Raw genomic sequence first — 23,810 nt, 5'->3', positions numbered from 1 at the left:
TCCTGCACGTTCTCAGGGCTGTATCTGGAGTGCTCCCTCTCCTCTCCTGCAAGTTCTCAGGGCTGTATCTGGAGTGCTCCCTCCCCTCTCCTGCAAGTTCTCAGGGCTGACCTTGGCAAAATTCAGAAAAATGTTTTCATAAATCACTATCAGAGTTGCCAACTTGATTCCATGCTGTCATAAGACATCAGTGCAGATGTTAAATTATAACTCCCACCCCCAAGGAGCTTAGAGGTCCCTCTTACGATGCCGCTAGCCAGGCGGGCCTCCCTTTATGACGTAGCTGTTGTCACTACAGTGGCTGAATTAAGCACCCGCACGCTCTCCCCTGTGCAGGTGGCAAGGCCCATCTTGCCCAGCCCGGACTCCCCCATCCTAATGCATTCTGCAGGAAAATAAAGCCTGAACTGCACTGGGATGTAAAATCGAAAACCAGGACTAAGGGACAATAATCAAACGACCCCACGTTGGTTCAAACTCTGCAGATCCTTCTTATATCCTGGGGTTTGCACCAATAATCCAAACAGAAATATGCACATAATGTTTTGATTGTTCCCTCTCAAAAATTACTCACCGAGTTTTGTGCCTGCTTTCACTGTGGGTAATTATCTTTGGTTTGATTGTACAAAATTACAGGTGATATTCCATCCCTCGCCCTCTCCCTGCCCACGGGAATGCCTCTTTACAATGCTGGCAATTGAAGGTGGACGATAATTAAAGCCCCGATTCTCCAGGGTAAGGGCCTTCGTTATTGCCCTAGAGGTTACTGGGTTTCTATTTGACGTCTCAGGGTAATCCAGGCCTGAATTTGTGATGTGAGCTACAAGGAAGGACGGGACTGATGGCTCAGGGTGATCTGAGGGAGCAGGGGAGCAGCAGGAGTGGACGTGACTCGCTGGGCTTTGTTTTGCAGATTTTGTGCTGGTCTGGGAGGAGAAGAAGCGACCCCTGAAGAGACGGAAGCTGAGGCAAGCCTACAAGGCGCTGGGCAGAGAGCGCACGGAGGTTCACAGCCTTGAGCGCACCCGCAGTGTTCGCGAGCTCTGGAAGAGGAAGTTCCTGAAGAATCTGCGGAAAGCAGGGCTTCTCATGGAAAAGGTGAGAATCGGATCCTTCCTAAGAGTAGGGGGGGAAAACATTTCCCCGCCTTCGAAGGAAAGGGCTCCCCGGTGCACAACACAAAAGGGGCACGCAGAATGTGAGAGGCTCTGGACGCACAGTGCCCATTCCGCAGCAGGCGTCACTAAGTAGATGGTCAAGCAGAGGGTGTAGTGGATCGGAGCCCAGAGGCAAGGGTGGTTATTCCTGAGCTGGACAGATGACCCAGCCACTTAGGTCTCCACTCTATGAACCCCTCTGACTGCTCCTCCAGTGGTGTTCCCCCAAAAGCTCACACCTGTAAAGGTAGACACTCTCACTCCAGGATGCACCGTCTTCTCCCATTTCTCTGATCCCCTCTCCGCCTAGCTTCTTCTCTGTCTTCCCTTCCTCTACCTCTCCATCTCCCATCCCCCCTTATTCCTTTCCATCTCCAGCTCCACTGCTGGTGCCTTCTTGATCTCTCCTCAGATTCCTCTCTTTCCATTTCTCGCCTCCTTTCTCTCTTCTTACTCAGATTTCTCTATATCACCCCAGTTCCTTTCTTAGTTTTTGGGGCACAGTGAACGCCGTGAACGGGGATTAGCTTTAGGAGGGCCTGATCTGCGTGGTTGCAGAGCGGCTGCCGCCTCGAGCACACGGCTGTGGCTTTGAAGCGGTGCCACTGACTGCGGTGCTGTGGGGGGGGGGTGTGAGGGAGGTTGCCCCTTGCTATGGGAAGCAGGGCACCGCCGTGGCTGCGAGAGAAGGGAGGAGGAATGCCCGTGGAGGGTATGGCCACTGGTGCTGAAGCCAGTCCCTGGGCCCTGACTCAGAGCATACGTTACTCGCCCCCCCTTGACTACTTCCCCTATAATGTGCACTTCCTGTGTAATCAGGAAGCGTAGGATGGGGAGGAGGAGCAGCTGCAGAGACCGGGAGCAGGTGCTTACTCTCTCCCCCTCTGACTGCCGGAGGAGGAGGGTCAGCTTTATAAAAATGGCAATGCCTGTTATGGGACATTCCCTTGGCAAAAGCCATATTTAGGGACCTTCATTTTTGGTTTTTATTGTTCTTTATGTTTCCCAGGAATTTATCAGGGTTTATTAGGATAAGAACAAAAACAGGCGCAAATCAGTTGGGGGAAAAAAAACTGGGCTTATTATTTTTCCGGGTCAATAATGGAGTTTTTATTTTGGTGGTCGGAAGGCAGGATAATAAAATACCATTATCAGACTCTCTCACCCTCCCACTCAGCAGCATCCTCATCTCTACCCCTATCCCCGCCCCCTGCCTGACATGCCCCGATCTCTCTCCTCCCCCCACCCACGCGCACAGCACAGCATTCATTCTTACCGGCGGTGGCTGCGGGCTGCCTCTCCGTCTCTCGCAGCAGCATGCGCGTACCGGCGCTCCCGCGGCTCTGCAGCACCGCACTTCTACTTTTGTGCAGGGCCGGGGAGCCTTCCGGAACGTGGCACTCACGGCATCAGACGGCAGGCACTTTGGCTGCTTGAGGGTTGATGGAGGCGGAGCTTGAAACACGGCCTGGGCAGCAGCGTGGGGGAGAGCGCTTTCACTGGTGGAGGGGAGGGACTTTGAAACACAGCAGGTGCTTTGGGACCCCACTGGCTTCCGGCAGCGGCTGGGGGCCTTGAAACGCTGCGCTGCAGCTCTGGAGTTAGTTTTTCGATCATCCTAAAATTAGGGTGAATATGGGTTTAAACAGGAATTTACGGGTGAAAATTGGTTTAAGCTGCAAGGGAAGGACTCTTGGAATGCGTGAATGGGATCCCCAGCAGCACTGTAGGGAGATCCTATGCTACCCGAAGCACTGAGAGAGCACTGTTTGCCAGTAAACCCTTTACTCTTCCCCCGTGCAGGAGGAGACAGTGAGCGAGCGGAAAACCATTCACTATTTGAAGCTGAGTGCACCCTGGGATGTGCTGGTGTATTACGCTGAGGAACTATGCATGCGAGCACCCCTCCAGGTCTGTTGCACTGCCTCCTTCCCTTCCCTTCCCTCTCCCTCTACTCATCCGGGTCTTTAATATTGACCCCTCCCCCTCTAGATGTAATACACTGACCCCCCCCCCACTCCCTTGCCTTACCCGCTTCCCTTACAGCTCTTACACTGACTCTTTCTTTCCCCCCTCCAGATCTATAATACTGACACATCCTCTCCTCCTCCACGTCGGTTACACGGACTTCTCCCCTCTCCCCCTCAGGTCCGTTACACTGACTCACACCCTCCCATGCCAGGCCTCTTACATTGTCACCACTATCACCACCAAACCACTACAAATGTTGCAGAACTCGGCTGCCAGGATTCTAACCAACTCTAGTAGAGGAGAACACATCACACCTATACTAAAAAACCTACACTGGCTCCCTATCAAATCCCTCGGAAGACCATTCCCTACCCTAAATGCCCCTAGGAGATTTTTCTACCAAGTAATAGGTCCCCATTCGCTTCAGGCCCCCTCCTCTAAGGAGAGATTTTTGTCCAGTTACATTTCAGTGCCGTGAATTATCTTGTGTCTGTTTCTTTCCAGGCTCAACCCAACCCAGACATGAACACGTCGGACAAGGTCCTGAAGAAACTGCACATCCCTAATCCCATGTGCCTGCAAGTCCCCAATAAGCCCTTGGATTACTACACCTGTGCCTTCCGCAAGTCCAAACTGAACAGGTGAGTGCACAAAGTCAGCACTATACCCGTACATTGAAGGGTATGTTTTCAATACTGTGCTTAAGTGGCAATGTCCGTGCGCACTTTTAAGCCTGCACAAACCCACGTACATTGTGTCTGAATACGGGGTAGTTGTGCAGCTTGCATACCCTTCCATGATGCTAAAGATGACATAAAGTACAAGCTGCAGTGTATGGTATATTATTATATGGGAATGAGAGCGCTCTTCCATTACTGTGAGCCATGGGGAATGGTATATTATTATATGGGAATGAGAGCGCTCTTCCATTACTGTGAGCCATGGGGAATGGTATATTATTATATGGGAATGAGAGTGCTCTTCCACTACTGTGAGCCACGGGGAATGGTATATAATTATATGGGAATGAGATCACTCTTCCATTACTGTGAGCCATGGGGAATGGTATATTATTATATGGGAATGAGAGTGCTCTTCCACTACTGTGAGCCACGGGGAATGGTATATAATTATATGGGAATGAGAGCACTCTTCCATTACTGTGAGCCATGGGGAATGGTATATAATTATATGGGAATGAGAGCACTCTTCCATTACTGTGAGCCATGGGGAATGGTATATAATTATATGGGAATGAGAGCGCTCTTCCACTACTGTGAGCCACGGGGAATGGTATATAATTATATGGGAATGAGAGCACTCTTCCATTACTGTGAGCCATGGGGAATGGTATATTATTATATGGGAATGAGAGTGCTCTTCCACTACTGTGAGCCACGGGGAATGGTATATAATTATATGGGAATGAGAGCACTCTTCCATTACTGTGAGCCATGGGGAATGGTATATAATTATATGGGAATGAGAGCACTCTTCCATTACTGTGAGCCATGGGGAATGGTATATAATTATATGGGAATGAGAGCGCTCTTCCACTACTGTGAGCCACGGGGAATGGTATATAATTATATGGGAATGAGAGCACTCTTCCATTACTGTGAGCCATGGGGAATGGTATATTATTATATGGGAATGAGAGTGCTCTTCCACTACTGTGAGCCACGGGGAATGGTATATAATTATATGGGAATGAGAGCACTCTTCCATTACTGTGAGCCATGGGGAATGGTATATAATTATATGGGAATGAGAGCACTCTTCCATTACTGTGAGCCATGGGGAATGGTATATTATTATATGGGAATGAGAGTGCTCTTCCACTACTGTGAGCCACGGGGAATGGTATATAATTATATGGGAATGAGAGCACTCTTCCATTACTGTGAGCCATGGGGAATGGTATATTATTATATGGGAATGAGAGTGCTCTTCCACTACTGTGAGCCACGGGGAATGGTATATAATTATATGGGAATGAGAGCACTCTTCCATTACTGTGAGCCATGGGGAATGGTATATAATTATATGGGAATGAGAGCACTCTTCCATTACTGTGAGCCATGGGGAATGGTATATTATTATATGGGAATGAGAGTGCTCTTCCACTACTGTGAGCCACGGGGAATGGTATATAATTATATGGGAATGAGAGCACTCTTCCATTACTGTGAGCCATGGGGAATGGTATATTATTATATGGGAATGAGAGTGCTCTTCCACTACTGTGAGCCACGGGGAATGGTATATAATTATATGGGAATGAGAGCACTCTTCCATTACTGTGAGCCATGGGGAATGGTATATAATTATATGGGAATGAGAGCACTCTTCCATTACTGTGAGCCATGGGGAATGGTATATTATTATTTGGGAATGAGAGCGCTCTTCCACTACTGTGAGCCACGGGGAATGGTATATAATTATATGGGAATGAGAGCACTCTTCCATTACTGTGAGCCATGGGGAATGGTATATTATTATTTGGGAATGAGAGCGCTCTTCCACTACTGTGAGCCACGGGGAATGGTATATAATTATATGGGAATGAGAGCACTCTTCCATTACTGTGAGCCACGGGGAATGGTATATAATTATATGGGAATGAGAGTGCTCTTCCACTACTGTGAGCCACGGGGAATGGTATATAATTATATGGGAATGAGAGCACTCTTCCATTACTGTGAGCCATGGGGAATGGTATATTATTATATGGGAATGAGAGTGCTCTTCCACTACTGTGAGCCACGGGGAATGGTATATAAATATATGGGAATGAGAGCACTCTTCCATTACTGTGAGCCATGGGGAATGGTATATAATTATATGGGAATGAGAGCACTCTTCCATTACTGTGAGCCATGGGGAATGGTATATTATTATTTGGGAATGAGAGCGCTCTTCCACTACTGTGAGCCACGGGGAATGGTATATAATTATATGGGAATGAGAGCGCTCTTCCATTACTGTGAGCCACGGGGAATGGTATATAATTATATGGGAATGAGAGCACTCTTCCATTACTGTGAGCCATGGGGAATGGTATATTATTATTTGGGAATGAGAGCGCTCTTCCACTACTGTGAGCCACGGGGAATGGTATATAATTATATGGGAATGAGAGCGCTCTTCCACTACTGTGAGCCACGGGGAATGGTATATAATTATATGGGAATGAGAGCACTCTTCCATTACTGTGAGCCATGGGGAATGGTATATTATTATATGGGAATGAGAGTGCTCTTCCACTACTGTGAGCCACGGGGCATGGTATATAATTATATGGGAATGAGAGCACTCTTCCATTACTGTGAGCCATGGGGAATGGTATAATATTATTTGGGAATGAGAGCGCTCTTCCACTACTGTGAGCCACGGGGCATGGTATATAATTATATGGGAATGAGAGCACTCTTCCATTACTGTGAGCCACGGGGAATGGTATATTATTATTTGGGAATGAGAGCGCTCTTCCACTACTGTGAGCCACGGGGAATGGTTTATAATTATATGGGAATGAGAGTGTTCTTCCATTGCTGTGCACATTAGTGAGCCATATATTATTATGCAGTGGCGAGAGCACTCTTTCTTTGCTGTGGTCTGTGGTGAATAGTTTATTACTGGAAGCCTTTGAGAATGGTGAAGCTGGGAGCAGTGTCCCTTCTTGCTCACTGAACTGGCAATCAGCAAGTGAGGTCCCTGGTTTGCTGCCTCACTGAACAAATAAGTCTGTTTCTATTCCTATACTATGTTTTACCCCAAAGGGAATCCTAAGCAGTTTATATCATTCATAAAAAAAACAGTGCATCAAATATAAAAAAATAAATACAATAATAATTAGTCCCTAATACCAATCTGTCCCTCCCTTTTCTCACTAGGAGAGTGATGGGCCGCATTGCAAAGCTAAAAAAATGGTCCCTCCCTCCCTGTAATGCAATAAATTTCCCTGGCAAGCAGTTCCATATACAATAAGCATCATGATATTAAAAAATTACTCTTACCTTCATCCCAACTCCCCAACAATACAATAACATTCCCTCTAGGAAGGGACCAGTGACTGATTTTGTCTCATGAGTTTTTCTGCTCTCTCTTTGCTGCAGGTTTCTGGGCAGTGATTGCTGTAGCTCCTACTTTACTAACACACAAAGGCACAGAATCGTGAGTAAGAATCTCCATCACCCTCAGTGACCCCCTCCCCAGTATCTTTCTGTGATGCTCTCGGCTCCACTTTTCCTTCCCACCTGTGCCTCTCGTCAGCACTCTCTGCTCTGCAGTTTTCTCCTTCCCATCTGTCCCTTTCTGTGGCACTCTCTGCTCTGCAGCTTTCTCCTTCCCATCTGTCCCTTTCTTGTCAGCACGCTCTTCTTTTAGTATTCTCCTTCCCATCTGTCCCTTTCTGTGGCACACTCTGCTCTGTAGTGTTCTCCTTCCCAAGTGTCTTGCTCCCTGGCACTCTTTTCCTTCCTGTGTGTCTTGCTACCTTGCTCTTTTCTCCATACCATATGGATTTGAAATTCTATTACAAGAGAAAATACCAGTCCTACCGGTACCAAAGCACATATTGATACAATGGCGACCCCTCTGAAGGTTGTTTGGGCAGTTTTCTTTTTATCCATAGATAAATTTTCTCCAATGTTACCCAACTCAGCCCACCTCCCTCCAGAAAGATGTCTTTACTCTGGGTGACTGGAGTGGAAGACTTTTCTTAGTCTAACCAGCAATATCTCCTTTAAGTTAGTAGGGAGTCAGCCCCCAACCTGAACAAATCACCTGCAATCTCTCCTGCCCTGTACAATAGCCTGTCCCAAGCTGCACTCTAGACATGCAGGAGGAGTCTGCCTCCGCGGCATCCATCCCATGCTACACACTGCCAGTGCAGACATGCAGCAGGCATCTGCTGCCACGGCATCCATCCCATGCTACACACTGCCAGTCCAGACACGGAGCAGGCATCTGCTGCCTCAGAGCCCATCCAACCCTGCCAATCCAGACATGTAGAAGGCATCTGCTGCCACGGCATCCATCCCATGCTGCACACTGCCAGTGCAGACACGCAGCAGGCGTCTGCTGCCACGACATCCATCCCATGCTGCACACTGCCAGTGCAGACACGCAGCAGGCGTCTGCTGCCACGACATCCATCCCATGCTGCACACTGCCAGTGCAGACACGCAGCAGGCGTCTGCTGCCACGACATCCATCCCATGCTGCACACTGCCAGTGCAGACACGCAGCAGGCGTCTGCTGCCACGGCATCCATCCCATGCTGCACACTGCCAGTGCAGACACGCAGCAGGCGTCTGCTGCCACGTCATCCATCCCATGCTGCACACTGCCAGTGCAGACACGCAGCAGGCGTCTGCTGCCACGGCATCCATCCCATGCTGCACACTGCCAGTCCAGACACGCAGCAGGTGTCTGCTGCCTCAGAGCCCATCCCACCCTGCACCCTGCCAGTTCAGGCACGGAGCAGGAGTCTGCCCATTCCACGCTGCCTTCTGCCAGTCTGACCATGCAGGAGGAGACCCTCTGCCGTGTGGACTCCCCTAACCTTCAAAGATTGTCACTTTAGATGCCGTCTTATCTGCATATTTTATATAAAAGATCAGGGGAAAACTGTCTTCACCATAAGTCTTTCCTGACCTGAGATCTCCTGCCACCTTCTTCTCCAGTAAATCCCATGCAGGAGGGTCTATTAAGGTTTGAGCTTTGTCCAAAATCTTTCTAAGGGGAAGACTCCTGGGGAAAGCCAATTTTAAAACTCCGCCCCCCCCCCCCCCCCCCGGTCCTTGCAAGGTCACAATCACTCTCCACCCCCAGGGCTGCCAGCTGATACCCACAGGGAAACTCCCCAGGGAGGCAGGCCAGGTCCATGGGGAAGCCCCGAGTACTGAGCGGGTACAGAGATTTCAAAATGAAATCCCCCGTGTACTTCACCAGCCCTGCCCCCTGGCACTTCCCCCCCTCGCAGAGGTGGGGAGGGGCTGTTTGCAAAGGGACCTCCTTATTAGTTCTGTAGCGTGATGCAAGGACCTCAAAGACCCCTGCAGGGTCTTCCACCCCTTCACCGCCTCCTGTCTCTGTTTATGTGCCCGGTGGTTCCCTTACAATGAAAGAACTGAATTATGTGCCTCAGTGTAAAGTCCCCCTTGGTCATCAGAATCGCATTAGGGTTCCCCCTGTTCTGCACGGCTTCCTTCCTCAGCTCCTCTTGTGGTGATTCCCGGTCATGATGAGCGACTTCCTAACTTTTGTCTCCTTTAGCTCCTGAATCCATTTCAGGTTCGATGCTAAGGAACTCCATAACTCAAAACTTGGGTATTTAAACAAGCCTTCCCTGAACCCTCCTAAATCTCACCTCGTCTACTAAAAGAATGCAGCCACACTGGTTCTGTAAATAATTATTTATGATGTTATCTTACTACTGTCTTTTTTCTCTCTTCTCCCAGTTCCATTACCCTTGTTCATTGTAACTGCAATTCCTCTGCACTAGTTCCAGTTCTATTGTATCCTGCACACCTTGTTCATATGTAAACCGGCATGATGTGATCTTATTATGAATGCCGGTATATAAAAAACCTAAATAAATAAAAAATAAATATACCTCTCGCTCCACCCCAAATAACATCGACCGCCCAACAAGCAAGGGACCTAGGCGTCACTCTGGACGATCAGTGGAACCTAACAAAAATTCATTAACACCACTATAAAAGGCGGCTTCTTTGAACTTCCTGTTCTAAAGAAATTAAAACTCCTCCTCCACTTCAATGACTTTCGGACCATCCTCCAAACCACTCTGTTCTCAAAAATCGATTACTGCAATGCTCTCCTTCTTGGCCTCCCAAACCCCTCCAAATGCTACAAAACACTGCAGCCAGAATCCTCACCAATGCCCGCAAAAAGGAGCACATTACCCCTATCCTCAAGGGCCTACACTGGCTCCCCATCCACTTCAGAATAATCCACAAGAGCCTCGCCATCATCCACAAGTCCCTGCACAATCAGCACACTCACTGGCTTAATGGCTCCTTACACTATAGTGCACCTAACAGACCCACCAGGGCCGCCTACAAAGGATCCATCCCCCAAGCTATTCCACCTCACCTCCACCATCCCCACTCCATGCCCCAAGCTATTCCACCTCACCTCCACCATCCCCACTCCATGCCCCAAGTTATTCCACCTCACCTCCACCATCCCCACTCCATCCCCCAAGCTATTCCACCTCACCTCCACCATCCCCACTCCATGCCCCAAGCTATTCCACCTCACCTCCACCATCCCCACTCCATCCCCCAAGCTATTCCACCTCACCTCCACCATCCCCACTCCATCCCCCAAGCTATTCCACCTCACCTCCACCATCCCCACTCCATGCCCCAAGCTATTCCACCTCACCTCCACCATCCCCACTCCATGCCCCAAGCTATTCCACCTCACCTCCACCATCCCCACTCCATGCCCCAAGCTATTCCACCTCACCTCCACCATCCCCACTCCATGCCCCAAGCTATTCCACCTCACCTCCACCATCCCCACTCCATGCCCCAAGCTATTCCACCTCACCTCCACCATCCCCACTCCATGCCCCAAGCTATTCCACCTCACCTCCACCATCCCCACTCCATCCCCCAAGCTATTCCACCTCACCTCCACCATCCCCACTCCATGCCCCAAGCTATTCCACCTCACCTCCACCATCCCCACTCCATGCCCCAAGCTATTCCACCTCACCTCCACCATCCCCACTCCATGCCCCAAGCTATTCCACCTCACCTCCACCATCCCCACTCCATGCCCCAAGCTATTCCACCTCACCTCCACCAAGGAACGAGTCTTCTCCTTATCAGGCCCCAAGCTATGGAACTCCATGACCCCAGATCTGCGCCTGGAACACTGTACTCAGACCTTTAAAAAACAACTAAAAACCTGGCTGTCTAAACAAGCCCTCACATAGCCTTTTCTCAGCCACAGCCCTTAGGAGGAAGCTTCTTCCTCCTATTGCCCCCCCCCCCCTTTCTTTCCCTCCTCCCCTCCGAATTGTAGATGACGCTGTTCAGCCCCCTCTGCCACATAACCACTGTATATATATTCCTTGTATATAATCCTCGGCATTTTTCACCTGGTGCATCAGCCTTGTATATAACCCTTTTTGTTTTACAAACACTGTATAAATTCCTCTGTATAATGAAGCCATCAGACCCTTTCACCCCCTACCCCTCTGGTACCCCTCTTATCTCTGCCTAACTCTGTCTCCTTCCACCTCTTAGTTTTATTGTAACTTTGCTTTCTGCTTCTGTGTTAAGCCGATGTGATGCTGTATGTAAGCCGATGTGATGCGTTTTATGAACGTCGGTATAGAAAAGTTCTAAATAAATAAATAAAATAAAATGTATGTCAACATCGTTCGTTTCATTAAGGGATAAGAGCCGTATGATTCTCCCCTTCCACGGCTTAAGCCTTTCTAGTCGTTCCTGCTTGTCTTCTTCCCTAGTTCCTCTTTCTCCTTTCCTCTGTATCTCTCCTGGTCACCCGCACATCCTCTTTTCTTTCCCTAACCATCTCCATATTCCTCTTCCCTCCTCTCCTCCGTCTCCTCCATGTGGTTCTTCCCTCCTAGTTTCCTTCAGGCTCCTCTCCCACTAAGCTTTTACTATGCCTCTGTCCTCTAGTTTCCTTCCTGCCCTTCCCTCTGCATGAAAGAGAGCGACTGAGCCGTGACTGTGAGGCAGGGAGGCCATCATTTTGGCACCAATGGTGGGAGGGAACAGAAGCAGCTAGGGGAGGAAAAGATGGGAAAGAGCAGGGGTGGCTGGGAGAAGAGCGATGGTGCCTGAAGGATAGAAGGCACGGAGAGCAGTTGATGGAGCGAGGGAAGGAGGGGAGAGAGCAGCAGCAGAGAGAGGGGACACTGAGCCAGCACCAGCTGCAGGCCTACAAATCTCACAATGCATTGGGGTGCAGACTGAAATACCAGGACTGGCCCAGACTCTGCTCCCCCCTGACCCCGGGAACTGGGCTGCTTGGCATCCTAGACTCAAGTCAGTACTCTGGAGACACTTGCTCCCTCTTCTCCCGTCAGGTGTATGAGATTCTGGCTTGCACGGTGTACGGGAAACGGAAACGCGCTGAGATCGGCATCGAGCGGCTGCTTAATGAGGGCGTGTACTCGGCTGCCTTCCCTCTGCACGAGGTGGGTGCTCTTCACATAATCCAGCTGTGCTGAATAGTTATGCGACCTGAATGAACTGATAAGCCCTCTCCCACCCCCCGCCCCCACATGCTTTCAGAATGGTTAAACCTAAAGTGTTATAGAGAGGAGTAGTATCTTCTATGGGTGCCATGCAAACTCCAGCCTCTCCCTGACGCTGATGTCCCTACCTCGATCAATTCATAAAGCATGAAACATAATTTCTATAAGGTGAAGACAGTCTGTGCGTAGTAAAGAGCCAAGAAGGTAGGCTTGGTACTGCAGACCACGGCAGATCTAGACGAGTAGGCCCTGAAAATAAATCCTCTTCTGCATTAACCACGCAATAGAGGTCTGATCTGATAGAAGATCTGCGGTGGCAATTTTCAAAAACTGTCCGCACTGGTGCAAAGCCTATGCGTGTTTTTATCTGCAGGCTTTCCATCAGTCTGGACAGGGAAACTGTCTCGCTCTATGAGGGCAATTTTCAGAAGTTTTTACTGATGTTTGCCTGTGTAAAAAGCATGTTTGAAAATCCCCTCCCCAATTCAGAGTGGGTAAAACTGTGTGTGTGCTAGTTCACACCTGCATCCCTCCCCGCCAGCTCCAGCTTTAAAAGATAAACTTCCCCAGAGAGATTCCCTCGGGAGTGTGGTAACGTGGACCCTGACTCTGACCAACAGGTGTCGCTGTTGAGCAGCGGCTGGTTTGCTGTCTGCCTGGGGGCTGTCAATGCTTGTTTTTGTAGTATCCTCTTCTGGCTCACAGGGCAGAACGCGCCACAGCCATCAGGCTTGGACTGCCCAGGCGACTTTAATGCTAAAGTGGGATGCAGACGTTGCAGGATCATTTGGACTAGAAGAATGAAACGGAGCAACGTTAATAGAATTCTGTAGCCAACGCCAACATTTATAATTGATACATGGTTTGAGCAAAGAGGATCAGCGCCAGCACCAGATGGCACATTTAAAAATCAACTTGAGTATATAATTATTAACAGATTTAAAAATAGCACAGGGAGTGCAAGAAGGCAGACCAGGGCCAGGCTGCAAATTGGCTCACAACCCAGTCGGTATCGATACAAGTCCATAATTTAAAAGAAAAAGTAAAAATGATGCCACAAAGAATAGGACTCAAGAACATCACCTTAAAGGCAGCGTTCCAGAACGGATTTAAAATTCTATTCAAAGCAAATGATCTTGAGGAAAATCCAAATACAATCTGGCTGCAATTAAAAAAAAAAAATGCACAGAAGAAGCAGCAGAATCAGCGTGTGAGGAAAGCCAAATCCATGTAACCTCTGAAATCCCCCACAGAAGAATCTTAAATGGCTGAGCAGGGAGAGCATCAAAGCAAAATATAAGGAAAATAGATGAAGAAAGTAAAAAAGCTTGCAAGCGAAAGTGGGAATGAAAAATAGCAAAAGTCCAGGCAGAGAGAGAAATTGCGATGGAGAAGGTACAGAGAAGGGCAACCAAAATGATAAAGGAGATGGAACAGCTCCCCTATGAGGAAAGGCTGAAGAGGTTAGGGCTGTTCAGCTTGGAGAAGAGATGGCTGAGGGGGGATATGATAGAGGTGTTAAAATCATGAGAGGTCTAGAACGGGTAGATGTGAATCGGTTATTTACTCTTTCGGATAGTAGAAAGACTAGGGGGCACTCCATGAAGTTAGCCTGTGGCACATTTAAAACTAATCGGAGAAAGTTCTTTTTTACTCAATGCACAATTAAACTCTGGAATTTGTTGCCAGAGGATGTGGTTAGTGCAGTTAGTATAGCTGTGTTTAAAAAAGGATTGGATAAGTTCTTGGAGGAGGAGTTCATTACCTGCTATTAAGTTCACTTAGAGAATAGCCACTGCCATTAGCAATGGTTACATGGAATAGACTTAGTTTTTGGGTACTTGCGAGGTTCTTATGGCCTGGATTGGCCACTGTTGGAAACAGGATGCTGGGCTTGATGGACCCTTGGTCTGAACCAGTATGGCATGTTGCTCCGATTGTTCTTATTATGGAAAACTGGGAAGAGTCCGTCAGGGAAGAACTCTGGTGATTAATGGACAAACCTTTGATATCTGTTAATAAGGAAGGGATAAATAAAGGGAAGAGAAGATCAAGCATGTGATAAAGAACTTGCAGCTGCCACAAGACTGCGGACCGTAATATATTGAATTGTTATATAGAATCTCTTTTAAGTACTTACCTATCCTATATTGATCTTTGATTATTTTTCTGTAGTATATACTACTCACATGCCACAACTGAGAGCATTTTAACAAAAAAGGTAATTAACAAAGTATATCACATATATCACAAACCAAAAAAAAAGTGTGATATATCAACTCATACACAAGCCAATTTTATTTATACAAAACCAATAAAAATATGAAATTCAAAATAATATACAAATATTATATCCATCCGATATCTATAAAACCACATATCACCATACACACATGCATTCACACATCATAAAACAAACAAAAAAAAGTTATGCATGAAATATATTTGCATGCAGTGGAGGCAGTACATGCAAATCTCTCTCCTGAGCCTTCACTATGGATATCCTGAAAACCAGAACTACTTATGGCTCTTGAGGACTGGAGTTGGCCACCCCTTTCTTTAAGCCTTTGTGACTCAGCATTGAAGATCAGAGTTCATCTTGGAGCTGTAGGAGCATACCACAAGGATTCAAGAGGAATTCCTATTTCCCAGAAACCGACCACTGCCAGATTCACAAAAGGCCTAACTCATCTTACACCTCCAGTTAAGATCCTCCTCCTCCCTGGGATCCAAACATACTCCTAGTTTAGCTCATGAAATCGCCCTGAGAGCCTCCAGCTCCAGCAGAACCAAAATTCCTTTCTTGGAAGATTTTGGTGTTGACGGCTGTAACTTCTGCATGAGAAGTAAGCGAATTGCATGCACTAAGTCTCTCACACACTCTATATATATCCACATTTTCCTCAACAGACTAGTTTTATAAATGCATCCTAGATTTCTGTCAGAAGTGGTCTCCCAGTTTCGCTCAAGTCAAATCCATTGTACTGCAAACATTTCTCCCGAGACCACAGACCACTAAGGGTGAACAGGCTCTTCATACGCTGGACTACAAAAGAGCTTTGTTCTAATCATTTCATTCAATCCAGGCTTCTCAGTCACACACAAACCTCTTTTCCACAAGGGTTTCTGATTGCATTTTTTACTCAATCGGAGCAACGTCTTCAAAGTAAAGGTAAAAGCCCCTCCGGTCAGGGCCACGACAGCTTCTTTACTCCGTGTTCGCTCCGCTTCCCTAGAAGATACCTGCAAAGCAGTCACCTGGTCTTCGGTCCACGCCTTCCCTGCTCATTGCTACCTAGAAAACGTTTCATGGCAAGACAGCAGTTTTCACCAAGCAGTTCTCAAAAGCTTATTTAATTAGCTCCTTCAGTTCTCTGCCCAGCCCCTTCAAAATATGGGTTGCACCTATCACTACCGCATAAGAATATAACACACTTTTTCATGCAGCTCTCACCTTGGGGGTTCTCCGCTTGGGTGACTGACTACTGTGCTGCTTGTCCACAGAGAAAGCAAAATTGCTTACCTGTAACAGGTGTTCTCCATGGGCAGCAGGACAGGTCTGCCCTCTTCCCCTTAAGAGTTGAAGGTTAGTTTGCAGCAAAGACAGAGGAGACTTGCATGGGCTGCGAGGGATCACCTGTGCTGCTCGGAAAACCACCTCGGGCTTTCTGAGAGAGCTTTTCTGTCTCGGCGCTATAGAATGACATCACCCACTGGTGTGGTTGATTTGTCCTGCTGTCTGCGGAGAACACCGGTTACAGGTAAGCAGCTTTGCTATCCCTGCCTGCCTGCATAAGCTGTATAATTCAGAGTTCACCAGAGAAGACTGTGGAGGGGGAGGAGGGGGCAGGGTTTAAAAATGGACCGCAGCTGATGATGGAGCCTGGAGGGAAAACAGTAAAAGAAAACAAAACTGAGACACACAGTCACTATCTGCCTTCTTCTCCAGGGCTCCTTCGAGATGCCAGAATATGAGGTCCCATCGGAGGATCTAAACCCACGGCAGGTGCTCCAACATTATTGGGCTCGCTGGAGCTGCTGGTACCGGTACCAGCCCCTGGACCACATCCGTGAATATTTTGGGGAAAAAATTGCTCTTTACTTTGCGTGGCTTGGTGAGTGCCTGCCTTTACCATCCTCTTTCGCCACGCTCTGCCCCGACGTGAGTGAGTAGAGTGATCTGACTCTGTCATCCTCTCCTGTACTGCCGTGCCCCTAACGTACCAGCTTTGGACTGGATGCGTGAGCTCTGTAATCCCCCTCCTGTCCTGCATCCCCATGTGCCGCCTCCTACCTGCCTTCCTGACATGTCTCTAGCAGCACAATTCCATGCTCCAAAGTCCAGGGAGGTGCTGAAGATAGGAGGCAGTGGGACTTGGAATACAGAAGATGCAAATTCTTAGGCGGCATTTAAAGAACTGAATATCAGCACAGTCGTCTCCTATTGAAATTCATGTGTGTGGCTTCTCTGCAATATGTTTCAAATGCACATATGCATTTCTGTAGGGTCTTCGCCCTATCAAATTGTTTAAGAGCTCAGTTTCTGTGGAAATTTCTAACCTTTCTTTCATTCTTGATCTGTTTCCATTTTTCCCTCTTTTTTTATTTTTTTGCCTGCCTCCTGCTCTTTCAACCTCTTTTGCTGTCTATTTCCCACTGTTTTTCTCATTCTTTCCCTGTCTCCTGCTCTTTATCCTCTGTCTCTCTCTTTATTTTTCTCTTTCTCTTACTCCCTCTTATCTTTCTTTTCTTTCTCTTGTTCTTTTTTTGATTTTTTTTCTCTTTCTCTCTCCCTCTGCTCATCTTTTCTTGTTCCTTTTCTCTCTCTCCCGCTCTCTTGTTCTGTCTCCTCCTCTCTCTCTCTCTGTCTCTAGGGTTTTACACGGCCTGGTTGCTGCCGGCGGCAGTTGTAGGTACCTTTGTGTTCATCTCTGGCCTCGTTACCATGGGAACAAATACTCCGGCGTAAGTATCCTTTGCTAGATGGAGGAATGCAGCCCACCACTCCCCCCCAGGGATCATGAACAGCAGATAATCCAGAAGATTGGTTAATTGAGTTTCTTTTTCAGTTATGCCTGCCTTCCAAAGAACGAAGGAGAATCAGGATTGTCTCCTAGTTCCTAATGAGGTCTTTTGAGATGGATGAGTAATGGAGGTGGGGCCAGTTTCCGTGATCTCATGAAGGAGGGGGCAGTGAAAGAAAGTACCTGCTGCTTCATGGAGGAAGGAGGGGGGGAGCCAGGGGGCATTGGATGGATAGTGCAGAAGGGGAGAGGGTACCTGCCCCCTCATGGGTAGAGATGGGCATCACGCACTGGATGAAGATGGCTCAAGGCGAGGAGCTAGAAACCATTTCATGAATGGAGAGCGACACCAGGGGCTGATGGATGGATAGGACAGAAAGGGAGAAGGTACCTAACATAGCAACGCCAGGGGTTGCTAGATAGATAATCTAGATTAGTCCTTCTAATCCTCGTTGTCTGACCTCACAGGGAGGGGGAAAGGGGTTAGGGGGTGACAGCACCAACAGTGCCTAGGGGGTGCTCTTAGTCCTGCTAAATTCTGCAGTTAGGGATTTTATCCACACAAATGTAGCTGGGTAAAAGGGGTCATTTTCAGGCTTTATTTATAAACATTTAATAGTTCACATTTCGCTAAGTTTGTCTCATGGTGGATTACAATCAGATTTCTAACGAAAGCTACAATTACAGTTGCTTTACAAATTACAATAGAATGAAAGAACATTAAACATGAAGGTAAAGCCAATATACAGATATGGCAAAGACTTGAGGTAGATTGTGAGTAGAATCTCGAGGAAGGCGAGGCCGAACGGCCCAGCCACGGTTTTATTGCAGGAGGTGAGATGAGAATTGTCAAGACGTAGGTCTTGATCCATAGTTGTGAGGCGTGGCAGCTGAATGCACAAAGTCTCGTGCAAGGCATCTAGCAGAAGCCAGAGGAAGGGAGGATAAGGAGAGTCATTATGCAGCAATGAGCTTCCAGTGGTCAAAGTGATGCAGATAGTCCAGGGCTCCGTTCGCTGTGAAATACTGTTAAAAAAAGAGAGTTACAATAGCTTGTACAATTGGCGATTAACAACTGTATAATGATAGCAAAGTTGCGTTTCCCCGGCGATACCTGCAAATTGGATACAGCTTCCTCTTCAGAAGGAAATTAGAGACCCCGCCTGATAAACTTCAGAAGCTCCTGAGCTGCTGTTCTCCTGTATGCAGCAGCTCTGCGAGTCCTCTCTTCCTTCAGGGCACACAAACCACTGCCCCAGACTAACTCCCCTCTTCCTCAACAGCTCTCCACTGCTTCCTCGGAATATCTCAGAAGTCCATTCCCGGACCTCTCCCTGATCCTAAGGTCCTTCATTCCTCCATCCCCCCTCTCGGGACAGGAGACAGGAATGAAGGCGCTGTGCCATACCAAACCGCTCTCTTCAGATAGACACCTCCTGTTGGGCAGTGCCAGACCCACCACTGCATTCCTGCTTCCTATGACCTCACCTACCAGTATCTGTGCAACACTAAAGTCAATGGTAAGGGACACTTTGGCATTTTCAGCCCTGGGAATCCATGTAATGGATCTGATCCCCTGGCGTGCTCTGAAATCCAGCCTTTCGTTTTATGTGCCCTCTGTGCATCCCAGGATCTCACCTTCCACTTACAGGCTGCAGCATTTAAGGGCTTCCCTGTGGTTCTAAAAACCGTAACCCCACACTGCTCAGTCTCCCAACACAACTTCCTGTTCCTACCCAGTCACACAGACCAACATTTTGCCCCCATCTTTACCCTACCCCCTTCCTGTACTGCATCCCATTTTCTACCTACCCTCCTAGCACCACATCCTATCCTTACCCCGCCACACATCTGATTCTTACCCTGCCTCCTTCCTAGGCTATATCCCATCTTCTGCCCCATGCCCCATTTTCACCTCTCCACACTATATCCCACCTTCACCCTACCCCTTTCCTGCACCGTCTTCCATCCGTGACCTGCTTCCCATTAACAATGCCTGCCGTATTCACTCTGTCTGTCCCCGCCAGAACAGCGCTCCGTGCTCACCCCTTTCCCCAGCACTGCTCCCCATGCACGCTCCCTTCCATGGACTTCGCTCAATCCTCCAGCACTGCACCCCAACCCTCTCTATATACCAGCGCAGTATTCCCATCTCTTCCCAAGCCTTCAACTCCCATATCCGCTCCCTTTTCCAGCCTTTGGCACAAAATCTCAGCACTCTTCCAAACACCCAGCGTTTCCTCCCTCCCTTTCCAGACACCCAGAACTTCCTCCGGTCCCTTCTCCTGACCCCGCCACAGCCCGCCAGTCCACCCAGCCCAGTGTTCCCCTCTCTGTAGTGCAGTCTTCCTGATAAAGATGCTTTTGTTTGTTCCCCTGACAGGAAGGAGATCTGTGACAGTGGTGGGACCTACTTGATGTGCCCTCTCTGTGACACGTGTGATACGTGGAACATCTCCGAGATTTGTCCAATGGCTAAGGTAAGGCAGCTGCCTTCCCTGCTCGGAGCCAGTCATTCAGTCAGGGGTCACAGAGCGGGGGTGGCGCATTATTTGCCGCTGTGTGACGGTTTTTATTGTGCTAATAGTACTGTTGACTTTATCGTAGAGCGTAGGCCATTGGGGAAGAGGCATGTGTGTAGGCCTCTTCCGAAGGGGTGAGACTTTAGGATGTACATATGAATTCTCTGGAGCAGAAAGGGGAGATGGGGGGACGGGGTTATGGGACAGGCATTCAAATACCTCATAGGTAAAAATACGGCACAAGAGGCAAGTAAGTTCTAGAGGTCAAGATCGGAGGTTGGAGGCAGACAGAGTCCCTGGTAGCGTTAAGGAATACTTCTTCACAGAGGATGAGCTGCCTCTCAGTGGGGGGGGGGGGGGGCAGAAGTGGTATTAGAATTAAAAAAAAAATTGCCTGAGGCAGGACTGGAGAAAGTGAGGGGTAAAGTCGGAGGCTGAGCCTGATCCGTGGCACCGGGGACAGAGGCAGTAACTCTCTGTCCTTTTGCTGCAGGTGGGTTACCTGTTCGATCACCCCGGCACCGTTTACTTTAGTGTCTTCATGTCCTTCTGGGCTGTGACGTTTCTGGAGTACTGGAAGAGAAAGAACGCCACCCTGGCACACCACTGGGACTGCATGGACTTCCAGGAAGAAGAGGTGGGCATCGCTCCCGGGACTCTCTTAATGCTGGAGGCGGTCATCCCTTTTCAGGGGCTGTTTTACACTGAATAATTTGCAAAGCACTTCAGAATCTAATGTGGTCCATACTGAGTAAGCCAGGGAGAGGGAGCAGGAATGATACCTGAGTAACTTTGCCCAGATGTTCAGCGGGACATACCTGGGTAAGTGTTCCACTGAATGTATCCGGATTCATTTACCTGGTAAGCGTAACCTAGCAAGTTTAGCATAGCATTTTCTCCGACTAGACTCGGTTAAGTTTATCTGACTAGTCCTGAATGTCTGTGCTAATCAGATAAGTTTTGGCCATGATCCCCGAACATTCCCTGCCTCTTTTCATCCAGTTAATGAGTTACCTGGCTAAAATGTATCCATTCAGCGGGACAGGAAACTTAAAACCTAAAGTTGGCATTGAAAGGGCATTCCATGTCACTGTGCTGGACTGGATTTACTTAGCTAGTACTCTACTGTTTTCAGCTATTGAGGCTTCTGGACTGCTGTATGTGTATGTACTTCCTGTTTCTGTATGAGTTGAGTTGCTGGCTGCTTACAGCTCCATTTTCCCTGTTAATCAAAGCAGTGCTGTTTATTGCTCTTGCAAAGAGAAAACCTCCCTGGCTTGTTTGTTTTTTTCCCCATAAAGGATAGTCTGTTATCTAAACTTACTCTGATGTGCCACAAATTTCTAGCATGCTCGCTCACTCTCCCTCTCTCTCCTCCCTCTGGTTAATATGCTCGCTCGTGTCCCTCTCTCTCTCCTCCTTCTGGTTAACATGCTCACCCGCTCTCCCCTCTCCTCCCTCTGGTTAACATGCTCGCTCACTCCGCCTGTCTCTCCTCCCTCTGGTTAACATGCTCGCTCCTTCCCTCTCTCTTCCCTCTGGTTAATATACTCGCTCGCTTCCCTCTCTCCTCCTTCTGGTTAACATGCTCGCTCGCTCGCTTCCCTCTCTCCTCCCTCTGGTTAATATGCTCGCTCACTCCGCCTGTCTCTCCTCCCTCTGGTTAACATGCTCGCTCGCTTCCCCTCTCTCCTCCCTCTGGTTAATATACTCGCTCGCTTCCCTCTCTCCTCCTTCTGGTTAACATGCTCGCTCGCTTCCCTCTCTCCTCCCTCTGGTTAATATGCTCGCTCGCACCGCCTGTCTCTCCTCCCTCTGGTTAACATGCTCGTTCGCTCTCTCTCTCCTCCCTCTAGTTAACATGCTCGCTCGCTCGTTCCACCTGTCTCTCCTCCCTCTGGTTAACATGCTCGCGCGCTCCGCCTGTCTCTCCTCCCTCTGGTTAACATGCTCGCTCGTTCCACCTGTCTCTCCTCCCTCTGGTTAACATGCTCACTCTGCCTGTCTCTCCTCCCTGTGGTTAATATGCTCGTTCGCTCGCTCCGCCTGTCTCTCCTCCCTCTGGTTAACATGCTCGCTGTCCATTTCTCTCGCAGGAACGTCCAAGGCCTGAGTTCGCGGCCAGGGCCCCACAGATGGAGCAGAATCCCATCACTGGGGTGAAGGAACCATACTTTTCAGAGCGGGATCGTCTCTCGCGCATGCTGACAGGTTCTATGGTCATTGTTATTATGGTAAGGATACCTGCCCCAGATTGTAAGGGAACATGCACACCTGCATCTTATTAGTTCATCTTTTGAATCATTTTGTGTTGAGATAAATAAATAAGAACATAAAAAGTTGCCATACTGTGTCAGACAGAGGGTCCATCAAGCCCAGTATCCTGTTTCCAACAGTGGTCAATCCAGGTTACAAGTACCTGGCAAGTACCCAAGCATTAAGTAGATCCCATGTTACTAATGCCAGTTACAGCAGTGGCTATTTCCTAAGTCAGCTTGATTAATAGCAGTTAGTAGACTCCTCCTACAAGAACTTATCCAAACCTTTTTTAAACCCAGCTAAACTAACTGCACTAACCACATCTTCTGGCAACAAATTCCAGAGCTTGATTGTGCGTTGAGTGAAAAATAATTTTCTCCGATTAGTCTTAAATGTGCTACTTGCTAACTTCATGGAATGCCCCCTAGTCCTTCTAATTTCTGAAAGTGTAAATAACCGATTCACATCTACCCGTTCTAGACCTCTCATGATTTTAAACACCTCTATCATATCCCCCCTCAGTCATCTCTTCTCCAAGCTGAAAAGTCCTAACCTCTCTCTGTGCAGCCCAGCATCCCTCTAGCCTTGGTCGCTGCCGTGTCACATTGCTTCAGATCATCAGGCACTGTCACCCCGAGCTCTCTTTCCTGGTCCTTGCACACCAGTCTTCCATCTCTTCTCTTCTTTGGATTACCGCACTCCAGATACATTTCTTGGCATTGAATCCCAGCTGCCAAACCTTCAAGCACTCCTCTAACTTTCTTAGATCACTTTTCATTCTCTCTGTTGCAGATGTTAGTGTCATCCGCAAAAAAAGACACACTTTTCCTTCTAACTCTTCCGCTATGTCACGCGCAAAGATACTGAACAGAACCGATCCCTGAGGCACTCCACTCATCACCCTTCCCTCCTCGGAGCAGGTTCCATTTACCACCGCTCGCTGTCGCCTGCCAGGCAGCCAGTTTGTAATCCATTCCACCGCCTCTAGGCCCGCTCCCAGGCTTCTCATTTTGTTCATGAGCATAGAGGACGGTGTTAAAAGCTTTGCTGAAATCCAGATAAATCACATCGCGTGCTCACCCTTGATCTAGGTTGCCCAATCAAAAAAAATCCATCGGATTCTTTTGACGTGATCTTCTTATGGTGAAAACCAGGCTGTGTCGGATCCTGCCTCTTCTTTCCTTCAGCACCTCCATCAGTTTGCTCACCGGCCTGTTGTTTCCAGCCTCTTCTTTGCTCCCACTTTTGTGAAGCGGGACCACCGGGGCCCCTCTCCGAGCGGTGCGTCTACTTCCAGACTCTTTCAGCAGACCCCGCCAGTGTTCTCTCTGAGCTCCTTTAACATCCTGGGATGCCTCTCCTCAGAGCCCCATGGCCTTGTCCACCTGCAGCTTTGCAAGCTCCTCCCAACCATTCCCTTCTGTGTACGGGGCTGTATTTATCCCACTGCCAGCCAGCAAGGTCCTCCTCCGGGGTCTTCTTTAGTGCACTGAAGTATTGGTTTAATATTTCTGCTTTTCCTTCATCTTTCTCCACAAAAGAAAGCTCCTTGTATCATTTTAACCTTACAATTTTAACCACCTCCGGCCTTCCTCCTTTCGCTGAT

The 23,810-nt window shown here is 48.4% G+C and overlaps 1 protein-coding gene across 1 annotated transcript in view; it reads left to right on the top strand.

The window, feature by feature from the left end:
- LOC115076501 (anoctamin-7-like) overlaps positions 1–23,810 on the top strand; it is a 72,064-nt gene that overhangs the window by 25,966 nt on the left and 22,288 nt on the right. The window contains exons 3-12 of the mRNA XM_029578043.1: positions 914–1,098; positions 2,961–3,068; positions 3,633–3,769; positions 7,247–7,304; positions 12,229–12,339; positions 16,349–16,514; positions 17,274–17,364; positions 19,807–19,903; positions 20,439–20,582; positions 22,042–22,179. Coding sequence (XP_029433903.1) covers positions 914–1,098; positions 2,961–3,068; positions 3,633–3,769; positions 7,247–7,304; positions 12,229–12,339; positions 16,349–16,514; positions 17,274–17,364; positions 19,807–19,903; positions 20,439–20,582; positions 22,042–22,179 — 1,235 coding nt within the window. The remainder of the gene's footprint in view (positions 1–913; positions 1,099–2,960; positions 3,069–3,632; positions 3,770–7,246; positions 7,305–12,228; positions 12,340–16,348; positions 16,515–17,273; positions 17,365–19,806; positions 19,904–20,438; positions 20,583–22,041; positions 22,180–23,810) is intronic.

This window comes from Rhinatrema bivittatum, chromosome 15 (genome assembly GCF_901001135.1).
Source record: "Rhinatrema bivittatum chromosome 15, aRhiBiv1.1, whole genome shotgun sequence".
Classification (NCBI taxonomy): Eukaryota; Metazoa; Chordata; class Amphibia; order Gymnophiona; family Rhinatrematidae; genus Rhinatrema; species Rhinatrema bivittatum.
This window is presented reverse-complemented; position numbering and strand designations above follow the sequence as displayed.